The sequence below is a fragment of the Ostrinia nubilalis genome, chromosome 7 (assembly GCF_963855985.1).
Source record: "Ostrinia nubilalis chromosome 7, ilOstNubi1.1, whole genome shotgun sequence".
Classification (NCBI taxonomy): domain Eukaryota; kingdom Metazoa; phylum Arthropoda; class Insecta; order Lepidoptera; family Crambidae; genus Ostrinia; species Ostrinia nubilalis.
Genome location: NC_087094.1, coordinates 16,529,828 through 16,547,979, shown reverse-complemented (window position 1 = coordinate 16,547,979; position 18,152 = coordinate 16,529,828). Strand labels below are relative to the sequence as shown.

The 18,152-nt window shown below is 35.4% G+C and overlaps 1 protein-coding gene across 2 annotated transcripts; it reads right to left on the bottom strand.

Annotated features, from left to right (window-relative positions):
• Positions 1-6,199: 6,199 nt before the first annotated feature.
• LOC135073666 (organic cation transporter protein-like) lies at positions 6,200-9,527 on the bottom strand. Of its 2 annotated transcripts, XM_063967818.1 has the most exons (8): positions 9,421-9,527; positions 9,120-9,311; positions 8,505-8,709; positions 8,333-8,433; positions 8,043-8,194; positions 7,354-7,956; positions 7,064-7,245; positions 6,200-6,585 (listed from the first exon to the last, which is right to left on the bottom strand). In XM_063967818.1, exons 2-8 carry the CDS (start codon positions 9,284-9,286, stop codon positions 6,382-6,384), a joined length of 1,614 nt encoding a protein of 537 aa, XP_063823888.1. In that variant the 5' UTR covers positions 9,287-9,311; positions 9,421-9,527; the 3' UTR covers positions 6,200-6,381. The 2 variants fall into 2 exon arrangements, with proteins under 2 accessions (XP_063823888.1, XP_063823887.1); XM_063967817.1 differs by having other exon boundaries at positions 9,120-9,527.
• Between the last annotated feature and the right edge of the window lie 8,625 nt (positions 9,528-18,152).

Here is an 18,152-nt window from a genome sequence, read left to right as displayed (position 1 = left end):
GTTGGTACTTGGTTTTTTAGATAGCTTAAATAATAGAGTTTTTGTAGTAATGAAGAATTTTTATAAATAATATTCCATTTGCTTATTATTTGAGCTAGAAAAAAAACTTACGAACTTACGTACTATCACGAACTAGTAGCCGTTTACCTTAGTTACTCTGTAGCCTAGTCATTTATGCAGAAAAAGGCAGGTATTTAGACGTAATCACACCTGTTGTTAAGTGAGATGCAATCATTCAATCAATGATAGTATTTACTTACCTGTAACATCCAAAGAACCTGAGTATCCTATCGTAAACTGTAACTATTTATTAGCAAAATAGTTAGAAATTGTCAGTTCAGACGACAGCTTTGACTTGATCCTAGAAAGGAATGCCAAATGCCACAAAGCATATCACATCTTGGAAATTATTAACAATGAATTTCACAATAACATTTTAGTTGAATAAACGATGTCCTATCGTTTGTTGTTTCAAATGAACAAATTGTGTTGTAATATTTGAAAGCAGCTTATGTTCGGACGCCGTTCTTAAAAATCCTCCTCGAAAATTATTATATTAGAAGTAACGATCTTAAGAGCCATTTTCACAAAAATATTCCGCGCGAATTTAGGTAAAAGCTGTCAACGCAACGTCAAAAGAGTAAAAAGAACGCTGAAATGGACAAAAAAATCTTGAGCCGTGACCGTATTAAGACTTGATTTAAGTTAATAATTTTAAGGTAGAATGAGGTATTCAAACTTGATAAATTAATTTAAATTTTTAATAGAGTTTATTAAGTCTTTTATATTTCGATTCATAATGAAACACGAATAGGTATAATATGTAAAATATATATTAAGTACAAAATAAAGACAGTCACATAGTGAAAAAAAAATCTGCCCCCTTACAGCTTCATCATCGGACCCTGGATACGAAATATTCGTCAAGGCGAATCACACAAGCCCTAACTCCATAGGGTTCTATTGTTTTGTTACGGAGGTGGCCATTGCATCTCCTCCAGATCCATTATCAGACAGAGCTAAGAAATAAATAAATAAATATTATTATAAGTAAACAAATAGGTAACTAAAATAATTCATCTTACTATCTTACTTCTTACTAGTCTTACTAATATTATAAATACGAAAGTTTGTGTGGATGTCTGGATGTTTGTTACACTTTCACGCAAAAACTACTGAACAGATTTTGATGAAACTTTACAGTACAGTACAGCAGTACTAGGCAGTCTGTGTTCAACTATCACTCGGGTCGGATGTTCCTATCGCAAGACCTTTGGTTCACTCAGTTCCGATACGACTCTAATGCTGTGTGTAATTATTTTCGTGAATACACTGAGTTTATTAATTTCTACGAGTGGATTTCATTTTGCCTGAGACCTACGCCATGAACCCTGAACCAGAAGACCCTGTCGCCAGCGACAGCGACGCTCATCCATCCCTGGCGTCGACCAGAATAGCAATGTATAGGCTATAATTTATGACGATCTGTGACAAACTAAATTTCAAGCGGGTGAAGCCGCGGGCAATACTACATATTTCATACTAGCTTTTTGCCCGCGACTTCTTCTGCGATGAAGTGGAAAATGGTTTTAATAGACTTAAAATATTCTAAGAAATTTAATTTTGTTAAATGATTATATTTTTTGATATAAAATCTACAAATTATTATGTTTAAATATTTGAATACTTACAAAATTATGAGATCTTTCTAAAACAAAATTTAAACACTACACCTGCCGCAGATTTCTTTGTAAACAATGTTTTTTTGTTTTTCCTTCAGGTGCTAAAATCACCAGGCTATTGTGTGCGCATACTCTGGAGTATTCCACATACAACTGGTCGTCGGAGAAGCATAGATTTCCATTAAGTCTACTTCCGCTACCATATGGAACTCCGCTAAAACTCGTGAGGGCGCCAACACTTGCTTTTGTATCGAACATTAGTATGAGCAGCTGCGCACGCGGTTGCCCGTTGCAGGCTCTATGCAACTAACTATTTTAACTATTTTAAACCGTGGTCTCTAAGTATGAGATGGGAAACTGCACTCTCTTGAATTCTCTTGAATTTGATGGTGTTAGGGGAATCCTAGGAATGAATACAGACTTTCCAATGGAATCTCCTCATCAATATTGCGAAATTGCAAGTTGCAATGCAATGTTACGTTTTCACTTGTTATTTTATTCTAATCTGACCATGATTTTTCAAATACGTGTCAAAAAAAATTAAATCAAAAGTACTAAGGAATATTTCATTGATATCAACTTAGAAACAAGCACATATCACAGAAACTAAAGGGAAATGTGACAAGGGACAAATTGGAACATATTGCTTGTGAAAGCAATGATGACAGTAGCGACGTCATTATGTAAACAGTTTATATTGCTTGCATAGTACTAAAGATTATTCGAACGTTGAATATTGATACCGCAGTGGATAATGAGCACATAATTTGATTTCTTTGTGTGTGTGAATTTCTAATACGACACTGAGTTTCGAACTCAGCGCATTACTTAGCATCTCTCTATATTTCTATGGAACCAAGTTATCTCCAAAATAACATTCCACACCTTTTTAACCTAGTCACACTAGTCAGGTAATAATTTTAATAAAATACGAAGCACGTCATCTATCAATAGGATAAATGTATATTTTAGAAGTTAATAAATTATGCATAAAATATAAACACTAGAAGTTTAGTTAAATCGTAGAATTTCTAAAAAACAAGTACTAAAATCGTACTGAAAAAAAAGTATTAATATGTTATCTAATTTATTTATTAAACGTCGAATTTTATCAAAGATTTTGGAGTAAAGTTTTTGAAAATATTTTATAGCCTACATAGAAAAAAATTAAGATTCTAAATCGTGAAAGAATTTTTTTCGGAGCCTATTGCCTCCAAACAAACAAACAATTAAATCTTTCCTCTTTTATTAGTATAGATTTAACAACAAAGCTTCCCTCTCGAAACAAAACGCTTCTTTTTCTTCTTCACGAAACAAAACTCAAAGCGGATAAATCAATAAACAAATCTTTGGACAATTTCATAGCGCCATCTAGTCCAAAAGTAGGCAACTAATATGCTTGTGTTAAGGGTGCTAGCCAGTGTTGCCAGTCGGGTCTAGTCAGAAATTACCAGAAATATAAAAAAAAGTAACCTTTTTGAATAAAAAGTAACCTTCATACGGGGGGGGGGGGGGTTGCGGAGCGATGATTGTGTAAGGTTGTTCATGGATGGAAAATGAATACAATTGATCATCTAAATTCGAAAAGTGACCAGTCGTATAAAAACGTTTCATGGATTTGCGTTTTATTATCGAAAAACATTCGCTAAAACTCATTTTTTTTAACAAATAATAAATCAAATTCAAGTTCAAATTCAAGTTTAAATGCACTTTATGACATAATTTTTAAATTGTCACTATTAATATTTTTTACTGAATAACCTGTAAAGTTAATTCTACAATTTCTGAAAAATCACCTAAAAGTAACCTTTTCATTAGTGTAACCTAAAAGTAACCACAGCAGTTCAAAAGTAACCTAAAAGGTTACAAAAGTAACCTTCTGGCAACACTGGTGCTAGCATAATGGATATTCTTTTTTATAATTTATTTATTAAATTAAATACATGGTACCTACATATTATACATAGTTACACCCAGATCCGTCAAAGAAATTAAAATTCATCATTTCAATTTCTGCTCGGCCGGCCGACTCGAAACAGCCTCTCGGCATAGTATCAAATGTATTTGGTCGCCGTACAAATCACCACTTTACGACACGAACGCACGTAAACGTCACGGCGGGAAAAATGACACAGGTCCTGCCTTGACGGGCGCTCGCGCCATACTAATCGATGTCGGCTTGCGCATTGTAATTTATACTGATATTCACATCAATATTTTGACAAAGTGGTTACTAATATTTAAACAATAACTGTAGAAATCAATTCTACAATGAATATTCTTTATTTTGGGATACTTTTATTGCAGTTATTGCTGTGTTTTTAAACCAAAAACCACGATCAAAATGTGACGTTAATCTTCAAATTTGCCAAATTATTTTTATATTTTACTCAATAATGGTAATGAAATTCAAGAATCTATTTCATTAATGGACTACAAGAATATTATGTCCGATGATTACTATATATTTTTAAGCTTATTATATGAGCATAAATAATAGATACAGGACTTTGAAAATAAGTCTGCGGCAATTTTTCCGTAAAATGGTTGTGGGAGATGGGGCACTGTGAATTAAGCAAAAGAGTTTTAGTAAATCCGTTTCATTAATGGTCAACACCAAGGATTGACCTATCTTTCGCAGTTATTAAATAATCTCTGGGTGTTGCTTAAGATAGTAATTCACGCTTCCAAAATCTTAGAAATTCGCACGAAAATGTAAAATGGCTCTTAATATTATTCAATGAGCGTTCTCCGCATAACTTATTACTTACAATTGCGGCATCAAACCAATATAATACCATCGCAAACTATCTTAAAGCACTACCGTAAGGTCGTTAATGGAATACCCCCGTTTACACTTCCCCTTAACTGTACCGTAAAAGGCAACGGATATCCAATGCGCTACGCTTGCATTACATACGTGTTCGGTATTCCAATAAATGTAATACAATTCGGTAATATTACGGTAATATTACTTGAAATTGCATTTTAGCTATCTACAAAGGAATTTAAAGTGACTTCGGATGAATCGAATATGTAGAGAGTAGAGTTTGGATGACGGGAATTTTTAGGTACGTGTAAAGACATTTTTACATGTGTCTTTCCCAGCAATATTATACCATCATATCACCCTAGAACTTTGCGACTTACCTTTTAGAAATTATATCATTCTAACTAAATGGAATGAATGAAAGGATTCTACTGGCAATATCGAATTTTCCTTTGTAACTACATTTTACGGTAAACGAGATAAGTCAAATATAAATTAAATATTGACCTTAAGAATCATAATAATAAAAGCTATTCTCGGATGTTAAATAAAATTACCTCATTTGCCACTGAATTTCCCGCATTCTCTTCCCGCAAAATATAAAACGCTCACCTGAATTGGACATTTCAAAAATTGGCTATTCCAAGGTGGTTGTCCAGCATCTAGAGTCGGGCTCTCATGTAATATTAATACAGCCGTGTGTGCTTCAAAGTACCAATATATATTTAAAAAAACTCTTTCTACCCGCCCGTAGTCCCTGAGTGCTCATAGAATTTTCTAGCGACGTATTTGTTGCAACGTTCTATGCACTTTAATGTTTTCAAATTGAATTTAATGAGTTGTGGTACATTATTTAGGTTTAAAAGCAACTTGTTTGAGTATTTACAAATGGATCTGTCAAAAATATCAATATTAAATCAGTACAACAACCGAATTACCGTCATTTAAAGCTGAGCTCTACTCGTGTAGACCTTAAAAAAATTATAGCAAAAATTTAATGATAGACACTTAAAATGATTATGGTAGGTAATAATTAAAAGTAAAAGAGTTTACTTACTTTTAAATTGTGGTGACAGACGGAAAATTATTTTGAACTAGCGGCCGCCCGCGACTTCGTACGCGTGGATACCGTTTTACCCCCTTTGGGGTGGAGTTTCGTAAAATTCTTTCTTAGCGGATGCCTACGTCACAACCTGCATGCCAAATTTTAACCCGATCCCTCCAGTAGTTTGGGCTGTGCGATGATAGATCACTATGTCAGTCAGTCAGTCAGTCACCTTTGAGTTATTTAAATTTAGATACTAGATACTCGTACGTGGTAGAGGTATGGTGGAGCAAAAATTTCCAATTTTATGTCCAATTTTAACCATTATTTATTTCAGTCTGTAGAAAATCGTCCCATCGTCCGTCCACCGGAGCGTGCATCAACAACTCGTGTCGCGAGCTCCGCAAATGTTTGCGGGCCGCTAATTACCCCGATATTGCTGTTGTCGGAAAAACAAAGCGGCCGACATTATTGGCTTTTTGTTCGATCAGCTGGATCTCTGATCAACGTCTTAGCAAATGAAATAAGTAGTAGCAATAACTCTGTCTTTAGAAGAACAAGATGAGGATGTTTGATGGGAAACAACTTCTCGTTTTCAGATTATTTGCCTATTTAGGTGCTGTAGCGTAGAGTGAAATTTTGTAAGCTCTACTTAATCGATATAAATTTTTTTGGTGGCAGGTAAATAAAGTCAATAAGATATTCTCAAAATATTATTTCAATCCAAGAATGATATACATTGCCAGCCAGTCTTTGTAATTTTTAAGATAAATTCCATCTTATTTGGTCCTTTCGCCCATTTTTCTGTCCATGCTTAAATTTTCAACAGTACAAAATCCATTACGTTTTATTCCGTTAATAACTTTTGATTGATTTGGTCACTTCTAAGCACTTTCCGGGTTTTGTATTTTTGTGTTATCATTCTCTACACTGTTTAGTGGTAGATGGTTGTTGCCAAGGTTCTCAGCTTGTCGAACGTTGTCGGGTAGAGGTTCGTCGGCCAAGTCAGGAACGAGAAGAGTAGTTAGCCCGGCTACGATGGATATGCCTCCAATGAGGAGGGTAGGCAGGCTTTCCATGTACTGAGTCTGGAAATGAGAAGTTTAGTTCTACATTAGAAAAGTAAATATCTTCAACTCTCGTATACTGTGTTGATGTAGACTATGCAGAGTTCCTCGGCCACTAGACACAGGGGTGTTTGGTGGCCTCTAAAGGAGGACCCATGTCTAGGCTGTCTAGCTCGGAAAATAACTCACAGTTTCAACCCAAAGACTTTGGGAGGACACCGTCAGGTTTTAGTGAGTAGGCCCTGCCCATCTGGCAGGGAGAGCCTCACATAACCGACTGGTTCCCCCGGGCCAGTGGGTATGCAATTTTATGCATTCTTGACGAAAAAAAAGACTATGCAGAGTTCTATATCCTCACATATTTCCCCGCACCTACGCATCACAAACTGATGAAGGCTATCTTGCAACAATATTTAGCTTGATGAGTCGTATTCAAGTCCCTATTCGAACACTCCTCTCAAATTGTGCTATTAATAGTGACATAGTTATGAATACTCACCAACAATGGGGTCATCGGAGCCAGTATAGAGCCCACTCTGCCTATCGCGGAGCAGAGCGCATGCATCGAGTTTCGGGTGTACGTAGGGAATAACTCTGATGTGTACATGTACACGGTTGCAAACGTGAACGTTGTTACAAACCGGCCCAAGAAATACAGACCAGTCGATAACCAGACGTATTCTGGAATAAACAACACTCAGTTTAATATTTCCGACATTTAGTATCTATGGATTTCATAAAACATTAATGCAGGTATTTAATGAATTATTTATGGTTATAATAACTCACTTTTAGGCACAAACGGCTGAATCAAGCATAGCACACCAGCACTCATAAATGAAGTGAACAATGGCTTCTTTCTCTGAAATCTCCTTAAAGTGTAGACCATAGCAAAGCTTGCAGGTATATCAGACAAAGACATCAACCCCATGTTAATATATTTATCTCCAGCCAAAGATACCACATTCACAACCATCCCAAAGCTGACGAACGTACAAGTGATCCACCATATCAAGCAAATCGAAAATCTTTTCACTACAATTTTAGACCGAAATGTGTCTCTCAGGGGAGAACTCTTGGTCTCTAGTTGTTCACACTGAATATTATTAAGGTCTTGACCATTTAAATCTAGTCCATTATTTTTTGCCATCTTAAGCAATATTTGAGTCGCTTTCTTCTTCTTCCCTTTGCTGAGCAACCATCTCACGCTTTCATCCATTACAAAGAAATAAAGCAAGTAAAGTAGTGAAGGCAAGTAGATTGCTAACACGAAGTTTCTCCAGTAAGGTAGTAAGTAGGCAGCTGTTGCTATAGTTACTCCTCCCATTGCAAATATTATGCTGAAGAATATTTGTTGCTCTAATCTTCGATCGTTATGTACCAGCTCTACGCCTGAAAACAATGATTAAATAAGTAAAACGGTAATTGGATTCGGACGAGACAAATTGAAAATGTTGACAGGTATGTTCCTGACTTACTCATTATAAATGCTGGTGAACAATTATCTCCAAAAGTAGCTTCCATTAGTTCAAGAAATAAATACATTAAATAGCCATTTGCAAAGCTTTTAGCGATGCCAAATAACGCGGCCGCTAAGCCTGCAATTATGATGGTAGCCTTTCTCCCAATCCTGAAAACACGAGCAGCAGCATTTTAGTAAGAATCCTGCGATAAAGTCAGGAGAAGATCTATGATGAAAATAAAGTAGTTAATTAATTTATCAATTAATCATTCGTGCTTGTTTTAAAAATTTAAACAAAAATCATACTTATCGGACAGTTGACCTTGGAAAAAGAGACCTAACATTAGTCCTACACTGTGGATAGTTCCGACGAAAGTTCGTTTCCATTCTTGACAAGCTAGTCGAAACTGAAAATAATGATATGAAAATTAGTTTGCTTTGAAGTTTCAAAAACATTATTCTCTTTTCTAAAACGTACCTCTGATACAAAACTATGTTCGTCTTTGTAAACCCAATCAGTGCACGGTTGAATTACCTCAGCATCGAAGCCATACTCCGAGCATTCTGAATCATTTTGTGTGCTTCCATACCTATAGCAATTCCTGTAGTCTGCGGGTGCGGTGAAATTGTACCATGGCGCTTCAAACCTCTGAGTTTGAGATTCACATGCGTCAATTTTGCATCTGTAGGATTATAATGATTTGTTTAACATCAAAAGTAAAGTAGATGCTATTTTGTTTGTTTACCTCAATAGGTTTTTATCAGAGTTACACAGGTGAGATACAGGCCAAGAGCTTCCTCGTTGTGGATTAAAAAAAAACCTATGTACTATGTATGAATGCTATGACAAATTACCATAAACCAAATGAAATACCAGACCTTATTATGAAAATTCCCGTGGAAGAAGCGAATAAAAATTAAAACTACGCCGGATAATTTTCATCTCTGTCAGTCATATTAAGTAAGGAGAATATTAAATATTTGCTCATTTCAGTCTTCAAGCTGAGAAGATGAAATAATTATGAAATGAGATGATAATGAAATAGTCGCGTACCTATATTTTATTCAAAGAAAAATACTTGTGTATTTTTACCTGTAAGGAGTCTGTTCGGCAACAAATATGTAGTTTATGCAATGCATGCCGTTGGTAAAAAAGGCGAATCCAACGAGTAGAGTCATTTTGGTTTGGTATCGCCCAAACAGGCCAAACCTTTGTAGTATATCATCTAGGTGTATTCCTTTTTCTTTCGGTTCCGCCATGTCTTGTATCTTTTCACTTGGAGCACTGAATAATGTTCACTTTATAAAAACACTAAAAAGACATCTTGTATGAATAATACTCCTAGATTATATGACACACATTTTCACAATAATTTCAAGTACACTTGTGCTACCTTTTCCACGCTTTAGTTTAAAACTTCACTATTTATTTTGTCATTTGTGTTACGTTAGCGGCTGTTGTCTCTGAGAAGGCGACTGGTCGGCCAATCTCCTTCCAATTGATTGTTTCCTCGAGAACTAAGGGGCAAATAGAATAAGTGCTAAGGAGCACCACATCTCAATTGATATATCCTCTTCTTGTTACTTTGTTGCAATATTTCTACATCGTTTCCGGGTTTCATAAGGTTATATTAAGATAGAGGTTTAATGGTAGGAAATGGTTGTTCTTATATTCAAATACTAGCTGTACACTCGACTTCCTACGCGTTAGAAGAGTTTGAATAATATTTCCTGTTTTGGAATATTTGACTTTTCTTCCTCGATAAATGGGCTATCCAACACAAAAATATTTTTTCAAATTGGACCAGCAGTTCCTGAGATTAGCGCGTTCAAGCAAACAAACAAACTTATAAGTTATACTGTATTATTTACCGAAATAATCAGATTTCAAGTGCTCGTAAAATAACATTAATAACTCATAGCAATTTTTTACTCGTGGATTACCTTAAGTTTGAATCCTATTCAATGCCGGAATTCCGCGAACGAATTAATGTCAAGATTATTATGGCAACCTAATACCAGAAGTTCTTGGTAAAAAACCTTATCAAGTCTCTTTGAGAGTGATTACAAAAAGTCGTTGCTAAGACGGAATTACTCTAGTGCCCTTAGATTCTTTCCATCTAGTTGTATTCCTGATTCCGGGAAAAATTACGTTTGTGAAATGGGACAAGATCACAAGCGGTTGTGGCAATTATGTTAAAGGGTTTCTATCCCGTTTGAAGGTTAATCTTTTCAAACGAAACCATATTCAGGTCACGATTATTTTTCTTTGTAGTTAGATGATAGTTATGATATACTGGAACTACTCGTACTATAAAATAGTTAAGACGTAACAGTTTCTTCTAATACTTATGGCTTATAGTACGAGAGGGGACCGTAAGATACCCTACGCCACTTGATACTAAGGCTGAGTTGCACCGCCTAACTTTGACCGTAACTATAACGTTAACCGGTGTTTTCTGTATGAAGTCTCACAGATTTTTGAGGTTTGTTAAAGTCAAAGTAAGATGGTACAACCCAGCCTAAGATAAGCTCCATGGCACACGTTCAGAAAAGTTATTAGGTTAAAAATTGAGTGCATAACTATAGAACAGCCGTTCTTCTAACAATAGGCATGCATTTGGGATGTGACGTATGCAGGGGAGGCTGGGTATAAGGGGAAATAGCTCGGAGCGCTGGCTAGTAATCTACTAATTAAAGGCATTGTTAGAAGACGGAATCTCTATCTAGATTTGCCTAATTACCCACTCGAGCCGGTAACTTAGCGGACACACGGATGGAAAGCCTGGCGAATGAACGATTGATTCACATTTATAACGATGTGCAAAGTGATATTTACAACGAATTCTCGAAAGGATTTATGGTTCTTCTTTAGTTGTGTCTGGAAAAGTCTACGTAATTAAAATTGTTCAGCCTCAAGGTTCATCAAACTTCTTAAGTTATAAGTTTGAATTAAGTTTTATGTAGTTCTTTATAGGATCACAGAAAGAATAACAATGGACAATTTGACACCATTCTCCAATAATTCGAAATCATAACTTTTTTAAAAAGACACTTCATACTGGTCTTAAAAACTTAATTTATTTTAAATTACCTGTAAATTACGATTTTTGTTCGCATTGTAATTGAAAAAAGTAGTTTATTTGAGTTCACAAAATAGTAACGTCACTTGCTTGTAGTGCCATACAAAATCTATGGGAGTTTCGTTTTGATAGTTTTTTAAAAGTACGTCAATTGATTGGTGGTGTCAACATGTCTATTGAGGACTGAGGTGTTATTCAAAGAAGATAGGTCTTCTTTTTCCCGCAGTTGTAGATATTAAATCGTGGTTGATAATTGCTAGAGTTCATACCCAAATTCTAGAGCAACAATAGACATATTTGACAAACTGGGGTCCCGTGTGTCAGTATTAATTTTAGCGGCACCGAGGGAGTCCAGATTTAGACGCTTCGGAGGCTAAAATTAAAACAGTATGATTGGTGCACTAGTAGGGAATTTAGTGCAATGATTTGTATGGAGACCCCTCCACTTTGGTATAGAAGGCTCATTTTTGCACCAGTTGTTCCTTGGGTGCTCCTGAGTAGATTTCCGTCGGTAGACATCGGGAGCCCCCCCTGTGGTAGCAGGGGGAGGGAGGGCAAGTTTCCTTCTGCCGCGCTTCACTTTAAGGCCCATATCTTCAAAACTATGGGTATTAGGGCAAGTGTGGTGTCATTTTCGGATAATTAAAAGATGGCGAATTCATTTCTAGAACAAACTTTTTGCCTTTTCATACAAAAAAATAGAAATATGGAGTAAAATTCACAAAAACCAAAAAGTATTTTTTTAAAAAAACGTCGTTTACTTTTAAACCACTGGAGATAATCTAATAAAAAAAATATGTCCTGAAAGCTACATTTATCAGGATTATAAATATATACCATTGTATGGTACTTTTTTTGAAAAAAGTAGGTGAAAAAAAATGTTTCTTCAGGACACACCGGGCGAATTTTAATGCGCGTCGGAAAAAAATATTTATTTTATCCATGAATTCATACTATTTGGTTCATAAGCAAGTAAAGATTATTATTTTAGAATTTATTTAGAGTTCCTGGCACATCATGCTACCATGATTTGTATTTTTTCTTCAATTAATTTTGAACTCTATGTGTAAGACATAAGGTTGAAAATAGTTTAAATACATTGTATTATTGAAAATATCATAAGAAGAAAGCACTAAATAAAGAACTTGAATTTGTCTAAACGTGTAATGATTATTATTATTATTTTAATTAACATTTTTATTTCTACATACTATTGTACCAGTGATAACGGAAAGGTAAGTGTGAGGAAAGAGAGGATTGATATTATCATAGTACGGGAGATTATTTTTAGCACAAAGGCTACGGCTGTGACCATTAATAGTTGTTTTTTCAGACAGTACCAGCTTCTGCACTACTTCTTTCCAGGCAAGCTTCGGCAGCTACGGGCAACTGGTCCATGTAGGCTCCATGTTGCTATCGATTCTGGTCCACCCCCAACCAGTCGGGTAAAGGGAAGACTGAGTCGGTTGCTTGAAACTGACCCTATACGCGAACCCCTTGAACCAACTAAATTTTAAATAATTTGAAAAAATCATAAGGACATAATTACTGCCCTTGATATACTGATACAAAACTGCCTAGGTTGGTGGGCACTTACAGCACTCGTCCATAGTCAAGCATGTAGTAATAAACACAGTGAACGTTTAAGGAGGTTTGCTACAGTATTTCAAGCTGAATTCTACGCTATAATTATGTGTGCACTATACACACACTTAGCCACAGCCAGGCAGCACTCAAACAAAGCCATCGCCTCAGTGAAGGTTGAGTCTAGAATTAGGTATTCTAGATGCAATCTTAAAGATGAACAAACTCTGAAGGCATGACAAAGTGTCCCTAATGTGGGATACCTGGACATACACGGATCGAATGCAATGAGAGAGCCGACAGTCTAGCGAGACAAGGGTTAGAGACGATACCTATTGGGTCAGAACTGATAGTACCTTTATCTAAAAGCTTAAGTACCTCATGGCCATAATATGGCCATATCCAAGAATAACAGGGCTGAATGGGAAAGCTCCAACGATATAAGCCTCTCCAAATCATTCCTAAAGGGAAATACAGGGTCATGAAGAAAACTTTTCAAAGGTATGCCCAAGCAATTACAGGTACGCAAACTGGGCATTATGGAACGAATCACATGTCCCACAAAATGGGCCTAACAACAGAAGCTCTCGAGCATGTGGAATACAATGTGGAGTCCATGAAACACTTAATACTGTAAGGATGGGTCTGCTTGGGTCAGCATATCCGGCATCAGAAGACTATTAGGTGGCTTTCACTCAGACGCTTAATTCACTTAACTAATGGATAGGATTTTTTTTGATGATAGGGACTAAAAAAGGGAGAATAAAGATCCTAATGGGTCGCTGTGGACTACGCTTAGGTGTGACCCTACATAAAATAACCCAGACAGCTTTGTATCAGCATTGGCTACTGGCAGTATATCAAGGGGTTCGCGTAGGTATAGGATCAGTTGCAAGCAACCGACTCAGTCTTCCCTTTATCCGACTGGTTGGGTGTGGACCAGAGTCGATAGCAATATGGAGCCTACATGGACCGATTTGCCCGTAGCTGCCGAAGCTTGCCTGGAAATGGTGAGATGTAAGTGCAAGAAGTAGTGCAGAAGCTGGTGCTGTCTGAAAAAACAACTATAATGGTCACAGCCGTAACCTTTGTGTTAAAAATAATCTCCCGTACTATGATAATATCAATCATCACTTTCCTCACACTTACCTTTCCGTTAACACTGGTACAATAGTATGTAGAAATAAAAATGTTAATTAAAATAATAATAATAATCATTAGACGTTTAGACATTTCAAGTTCTTTATTTAGTGCTTTCTTCTTCTTATATTTTCATTAATACAATGTGATTAAACTATTTTCAACCTTATGTCTTACACATAGAGTTCAAAATTATTTGAAGAAAAAATACAAATCATGGTAGCATGATGTGCCAGGAACTCTAAATAAATTCTAAAATAATAATCTTTACTTGCTTATGAACCAAATAGTATGAATTCATGGATAAAATAAATATTTTTTTCCGACGCGCATTAAAATTCGCCCGCTGTGTCCTGAAGAAAAATTTTTTTTCACCTACTTTTTTCAAAAAAAGTACCATGCAATGGTATATATTTATAATTCTGATAAATGTAGCTTTCAGGACATATTTTTTTTATTAGATTATCTCCAGTGGTTTAAAAGTAAACGACATTTATTTAAAAAAATACTTTTTGGTTTTTGTGAATTTTACTCCATATTTCTATTTTTTTGTATGAAAAGGCAAAAAGTTTGTTCTAGAAATGAATTCGCCATCCTTTAATTATCCGAAAATGACACCACACTTGCCCTAATACCCATAGTTTTGAAGATATGGGCCTTAAAGTGAAGCGCGGCAGAAGGAAACTTGCCCCCCCTCCCCCTGCTACCACAGGGGGGGCTCCCGATGTCTACCGACGGAAATCTACTCAGGAGCACCCAAAGAACAACTGGTGCAAAAATGAGCCTTCTATACCAAAGTGGAGGGGTTCTTGCACTAAATTCCCTACTACACCTCTGTTGTATGCAGATGAGCACTATCTCACGTGAGTTCCGCTTCCGCCGCTCTTAGTATGAATATTTACCGAAAACTATTCAGGATAGACCTATTTGAGATTGAACGTAAGAATAGATCTCAGTTAAATGAATCTTTTAAGGATTTTATGCGCAGATGCTTTCTAAAAAATTAAAAGTCTAACAAAACATAAAAAAGTTGATTCAGTCCGAATACAAATGGGCGGTGAAATGAACGTGAAGATAGTTATTAATTATTTACTTTTAAAGAAAAATGTAATAAATAAAACGTCATTGCTCAGCTCAAAGCTAGTCTAGTTAATTAGCGAGCGAACGAAAAGAAAATTAATGAACTTCATGAAGCAACTATAGGGTTATTCACTATTTTAATGTTCTTACAACTGAAATGGTTTTACTAAAAAGATTAGGTCAAAACGTTATTTGCATTTAAACGGAATATTCTTAACTCTTTGAAAAAGAGGTATTAATCCTTTTACCAGTAAAGTAGCAGCTAATAACAATGATCCAAAGATTCATTTCCCAGATTCAAATCTACGGAAATATTTTGTCTCAAGAAACGGCACCATCGATCTCGAAAAAGCATAAACAATAATGATAACGAATCAAAGGCTGGAACGACTGTTCTTTATCTACGCCTCACGACAATGCCCATCTCCTTTATTAACAGTTCGTTTTGATGAGAAACAAGGCGACCCCCCATTAATTTTGAACGACTATCTTGGTTCATTATGAGGGGGGCGCTTTATACAAAATAATTAATTATAACCTGAAATATTACTGGTTCGGATATTTAAAGTTTAAATGAGTGTTTTAGGTTGATTGCAAGTGTCAAGCGGTTTTCATGACAACAAGTTACGTAATTAAATTAGTACCTACTTGTACTTTAACTTGACACAATTGCACTCTTTATCTTGATTAAATATTTAGACTTAACGATACAAATTGACTGACTAAACACAGTCCCATTAAAGAGAATCATATTAAGAGATGTCTTAGCTATTAAAAAACTATTTGCATGAGTGTAAAGGTACGCAGACTCTTAATAATACAAAAATTGTTTTTGATTCGATGACTTCATACCTATTAAAATGTTTTACTATAGTATTTATTTTTGTTGTAGTTACAAAAATATATTTTTGTTTTGGTAGTTTCAGTAATACAATAACATATACAGTATTGCAGAAAGCTGTCAAAATAATTGACTCTAAAATCAAACGATGGCTTCATTTGATTTTAGAGTATTAATTAACACGTAATATTATAGTCTGATTAAATTACAAAACATGACTAACGGATAAACATTTATGGTTTTCATGTTGTGGATTAGTTCAAAATTTGAACCAATTTGAAGGGACTATTTATTGATTTATAGGAATCCCTATTAAGAACTTCCATAGAATATACATTCGTAATATTAACACTACACGCAGACTAATTGATTTGTTCATTGTAGCAGCCCATATTACACGTAACAACAATATAATAATAACAAAATAGCCTAAACATAAATTACTATATTAAATACTAGCTGACCCGGCGAACTTCGTACCGCCTTAGCGTAGAGATTTTCTTAATATTTTTTTCCGTAAGAACCATCCTTGGACTTCCACAAACATTTAAAAAAAAGAATTATCGAAATCGGTTCAGCCGTTCACACGTGATGCCGTGACAACGCGAAACGGGTTTCATTTTTATATATATAGATCAATATTCCCAGACCCCAAAGTAAAGCCCTTCTTGTAAAACTAAAAGGCTACTGCGACACAAGCTATGCTTAGTGCAGAAGCCGCTAGTCATAAGAATACTCTGTACATTGATTTAATGGCAATAAATAATAAAGACTGTAAACCCTTGAAAAGGAGGCTGACAATAGTGACTGAGTTTCTTGCGCTGCTTCTTAGCACTGCAACTGGCCCATTTATTGTCCCGAAGCAGTGGTAGGGTTAATACTGGGACGTGTAAAAGTGCTTTTTAAAAGCTTATTTGCAAAAATAAATGAGTTTTATGAGTTTTTTTCTAAATATTTTTATTATTATTACATAAATAACGGCACATCAGAATTATAATAGTTTATTACATTTTGCAAAATTATCTCTAACAAAAATTTACCTACGTATAAGATTTCAATACATTGTTTAGATTGATGTGCAGTCAGCTGTCTTCCATTTGTCAGCATGTACAATTGGGAGTAAATAAGTTAAAGCGATCAAAGACAAAACGAATCTATCTGTTACCGGCTTGACGTTAAAATTGGGTTAAAATTATCCGGATCCGAGTAAAATATCCGGTGTTCCATCCCAGTTGAAATGGCTTTAGGTTTTCATTAAAACCAGCTATAACTCAGCCGGTCAATGGGGTATCGTTTCTAGATAACGGACGTTATTACGTCAGCTTTCATTATGCAAGATATTTATGACGACCAAATTGAGATTATGGAAAATATTGCGCGCGCTTCTATTGTTTTGTTCGCGTTTAACGTTAACTTTTGTAAAGGATTGTAAGTTACATAAGTAAGATGTAGCGATTCATTTGTCTGTGACACTAATATAAACACCATTTACTAAAAATACTTACTGCTTTAAGAACTGGTTTCACAAAAGTCACTTCAATGATAAATAAAATAAAAAAAACTTAATCCATATCATAACTGTCATAAAATGGAAATTCAGTCAAATGACTCCCTTTTTATTAAAATTAGAATTATCTCGCTCGAAGGGTGACAAGATCGCCTTTATAGTCGTAGTTATAATTATATTTTTTATTGGTGTAAGTACCAGGAGGTTTTATGTAGTTAAAATTTGAATTATCACGTAAAGAAAGCACAATTTTATTTGTATTCAAGGTGTTGTCTCCCAACAGATTTAAACAGCTGTGTGACGACTCGAAAACGTTCTAACTGAACATACTCGTAAAAACCACTTGGAATCCACGGCTGAGCGTTCGCCAGCAATCCATCAGAGGGCGCGACAAGCGGGATACGTCTGAATCTAGACTTGGTTGGATGGTTACGTAGACCGTAAATATGTAGGTATAACTTGGTCCGCAGCACTGCCTCACTTGGAATCTACTTAAGAATGTTATTTAACATTGCAGTTATTTAACGATTTCCTCTTTGTTTAAATTCGGTATGATTAGGACTGTAGAGCTGCGTCATTTGGTGTCCATTTCGAATGTCATTTAATATTGCAGTATTGCTTTCAATTTCTTCTTTCAATTTAAATTCTTCACTTTTAATCTTTGAGTAGGGAAAGGACTCTACAAGTAGTGTTTTCCGATGAAGTAGTACCTATTATGAAAAATTGATGTGATTTCCACCAGTTCCAATTTTTCTACACAAGCTTCTTTTAAATTACTAATATTATTTTATTTAAAAAAAGCGTAAGAAGCTATACTTTGTGCTGAATAATAGCTCATAGTTTTGCCGCACGTGGATTTTTTGACAAGTTTAGCACACTAGATACTAGTCA

Excerpts from the sequence above, each read along its gene's own strand:
- LOC135073666 (XM_063967817.1), bottom strand. The coding sequence starts at position 9,286 with ATGGCGGAACCGAAAGAAAAAGGAATACACCTAGATGATATACTACAA. Across the intron at positions 7,957-8,042 it reads TTCACCAGCATTTATAATGA|GCGTAGAGCTGGTACATAAC; the intron begins GTAAGTCAGGAA and ends CATTGTTTTCAG. Across the intron at positions 6,586-7,063 it reads CTCCGATGACCCCATTGTTG|ACTCAGTACATGGAAAGCCT; the intron begins GTGAGTATTCAT and ends TCTCATTTCCAG.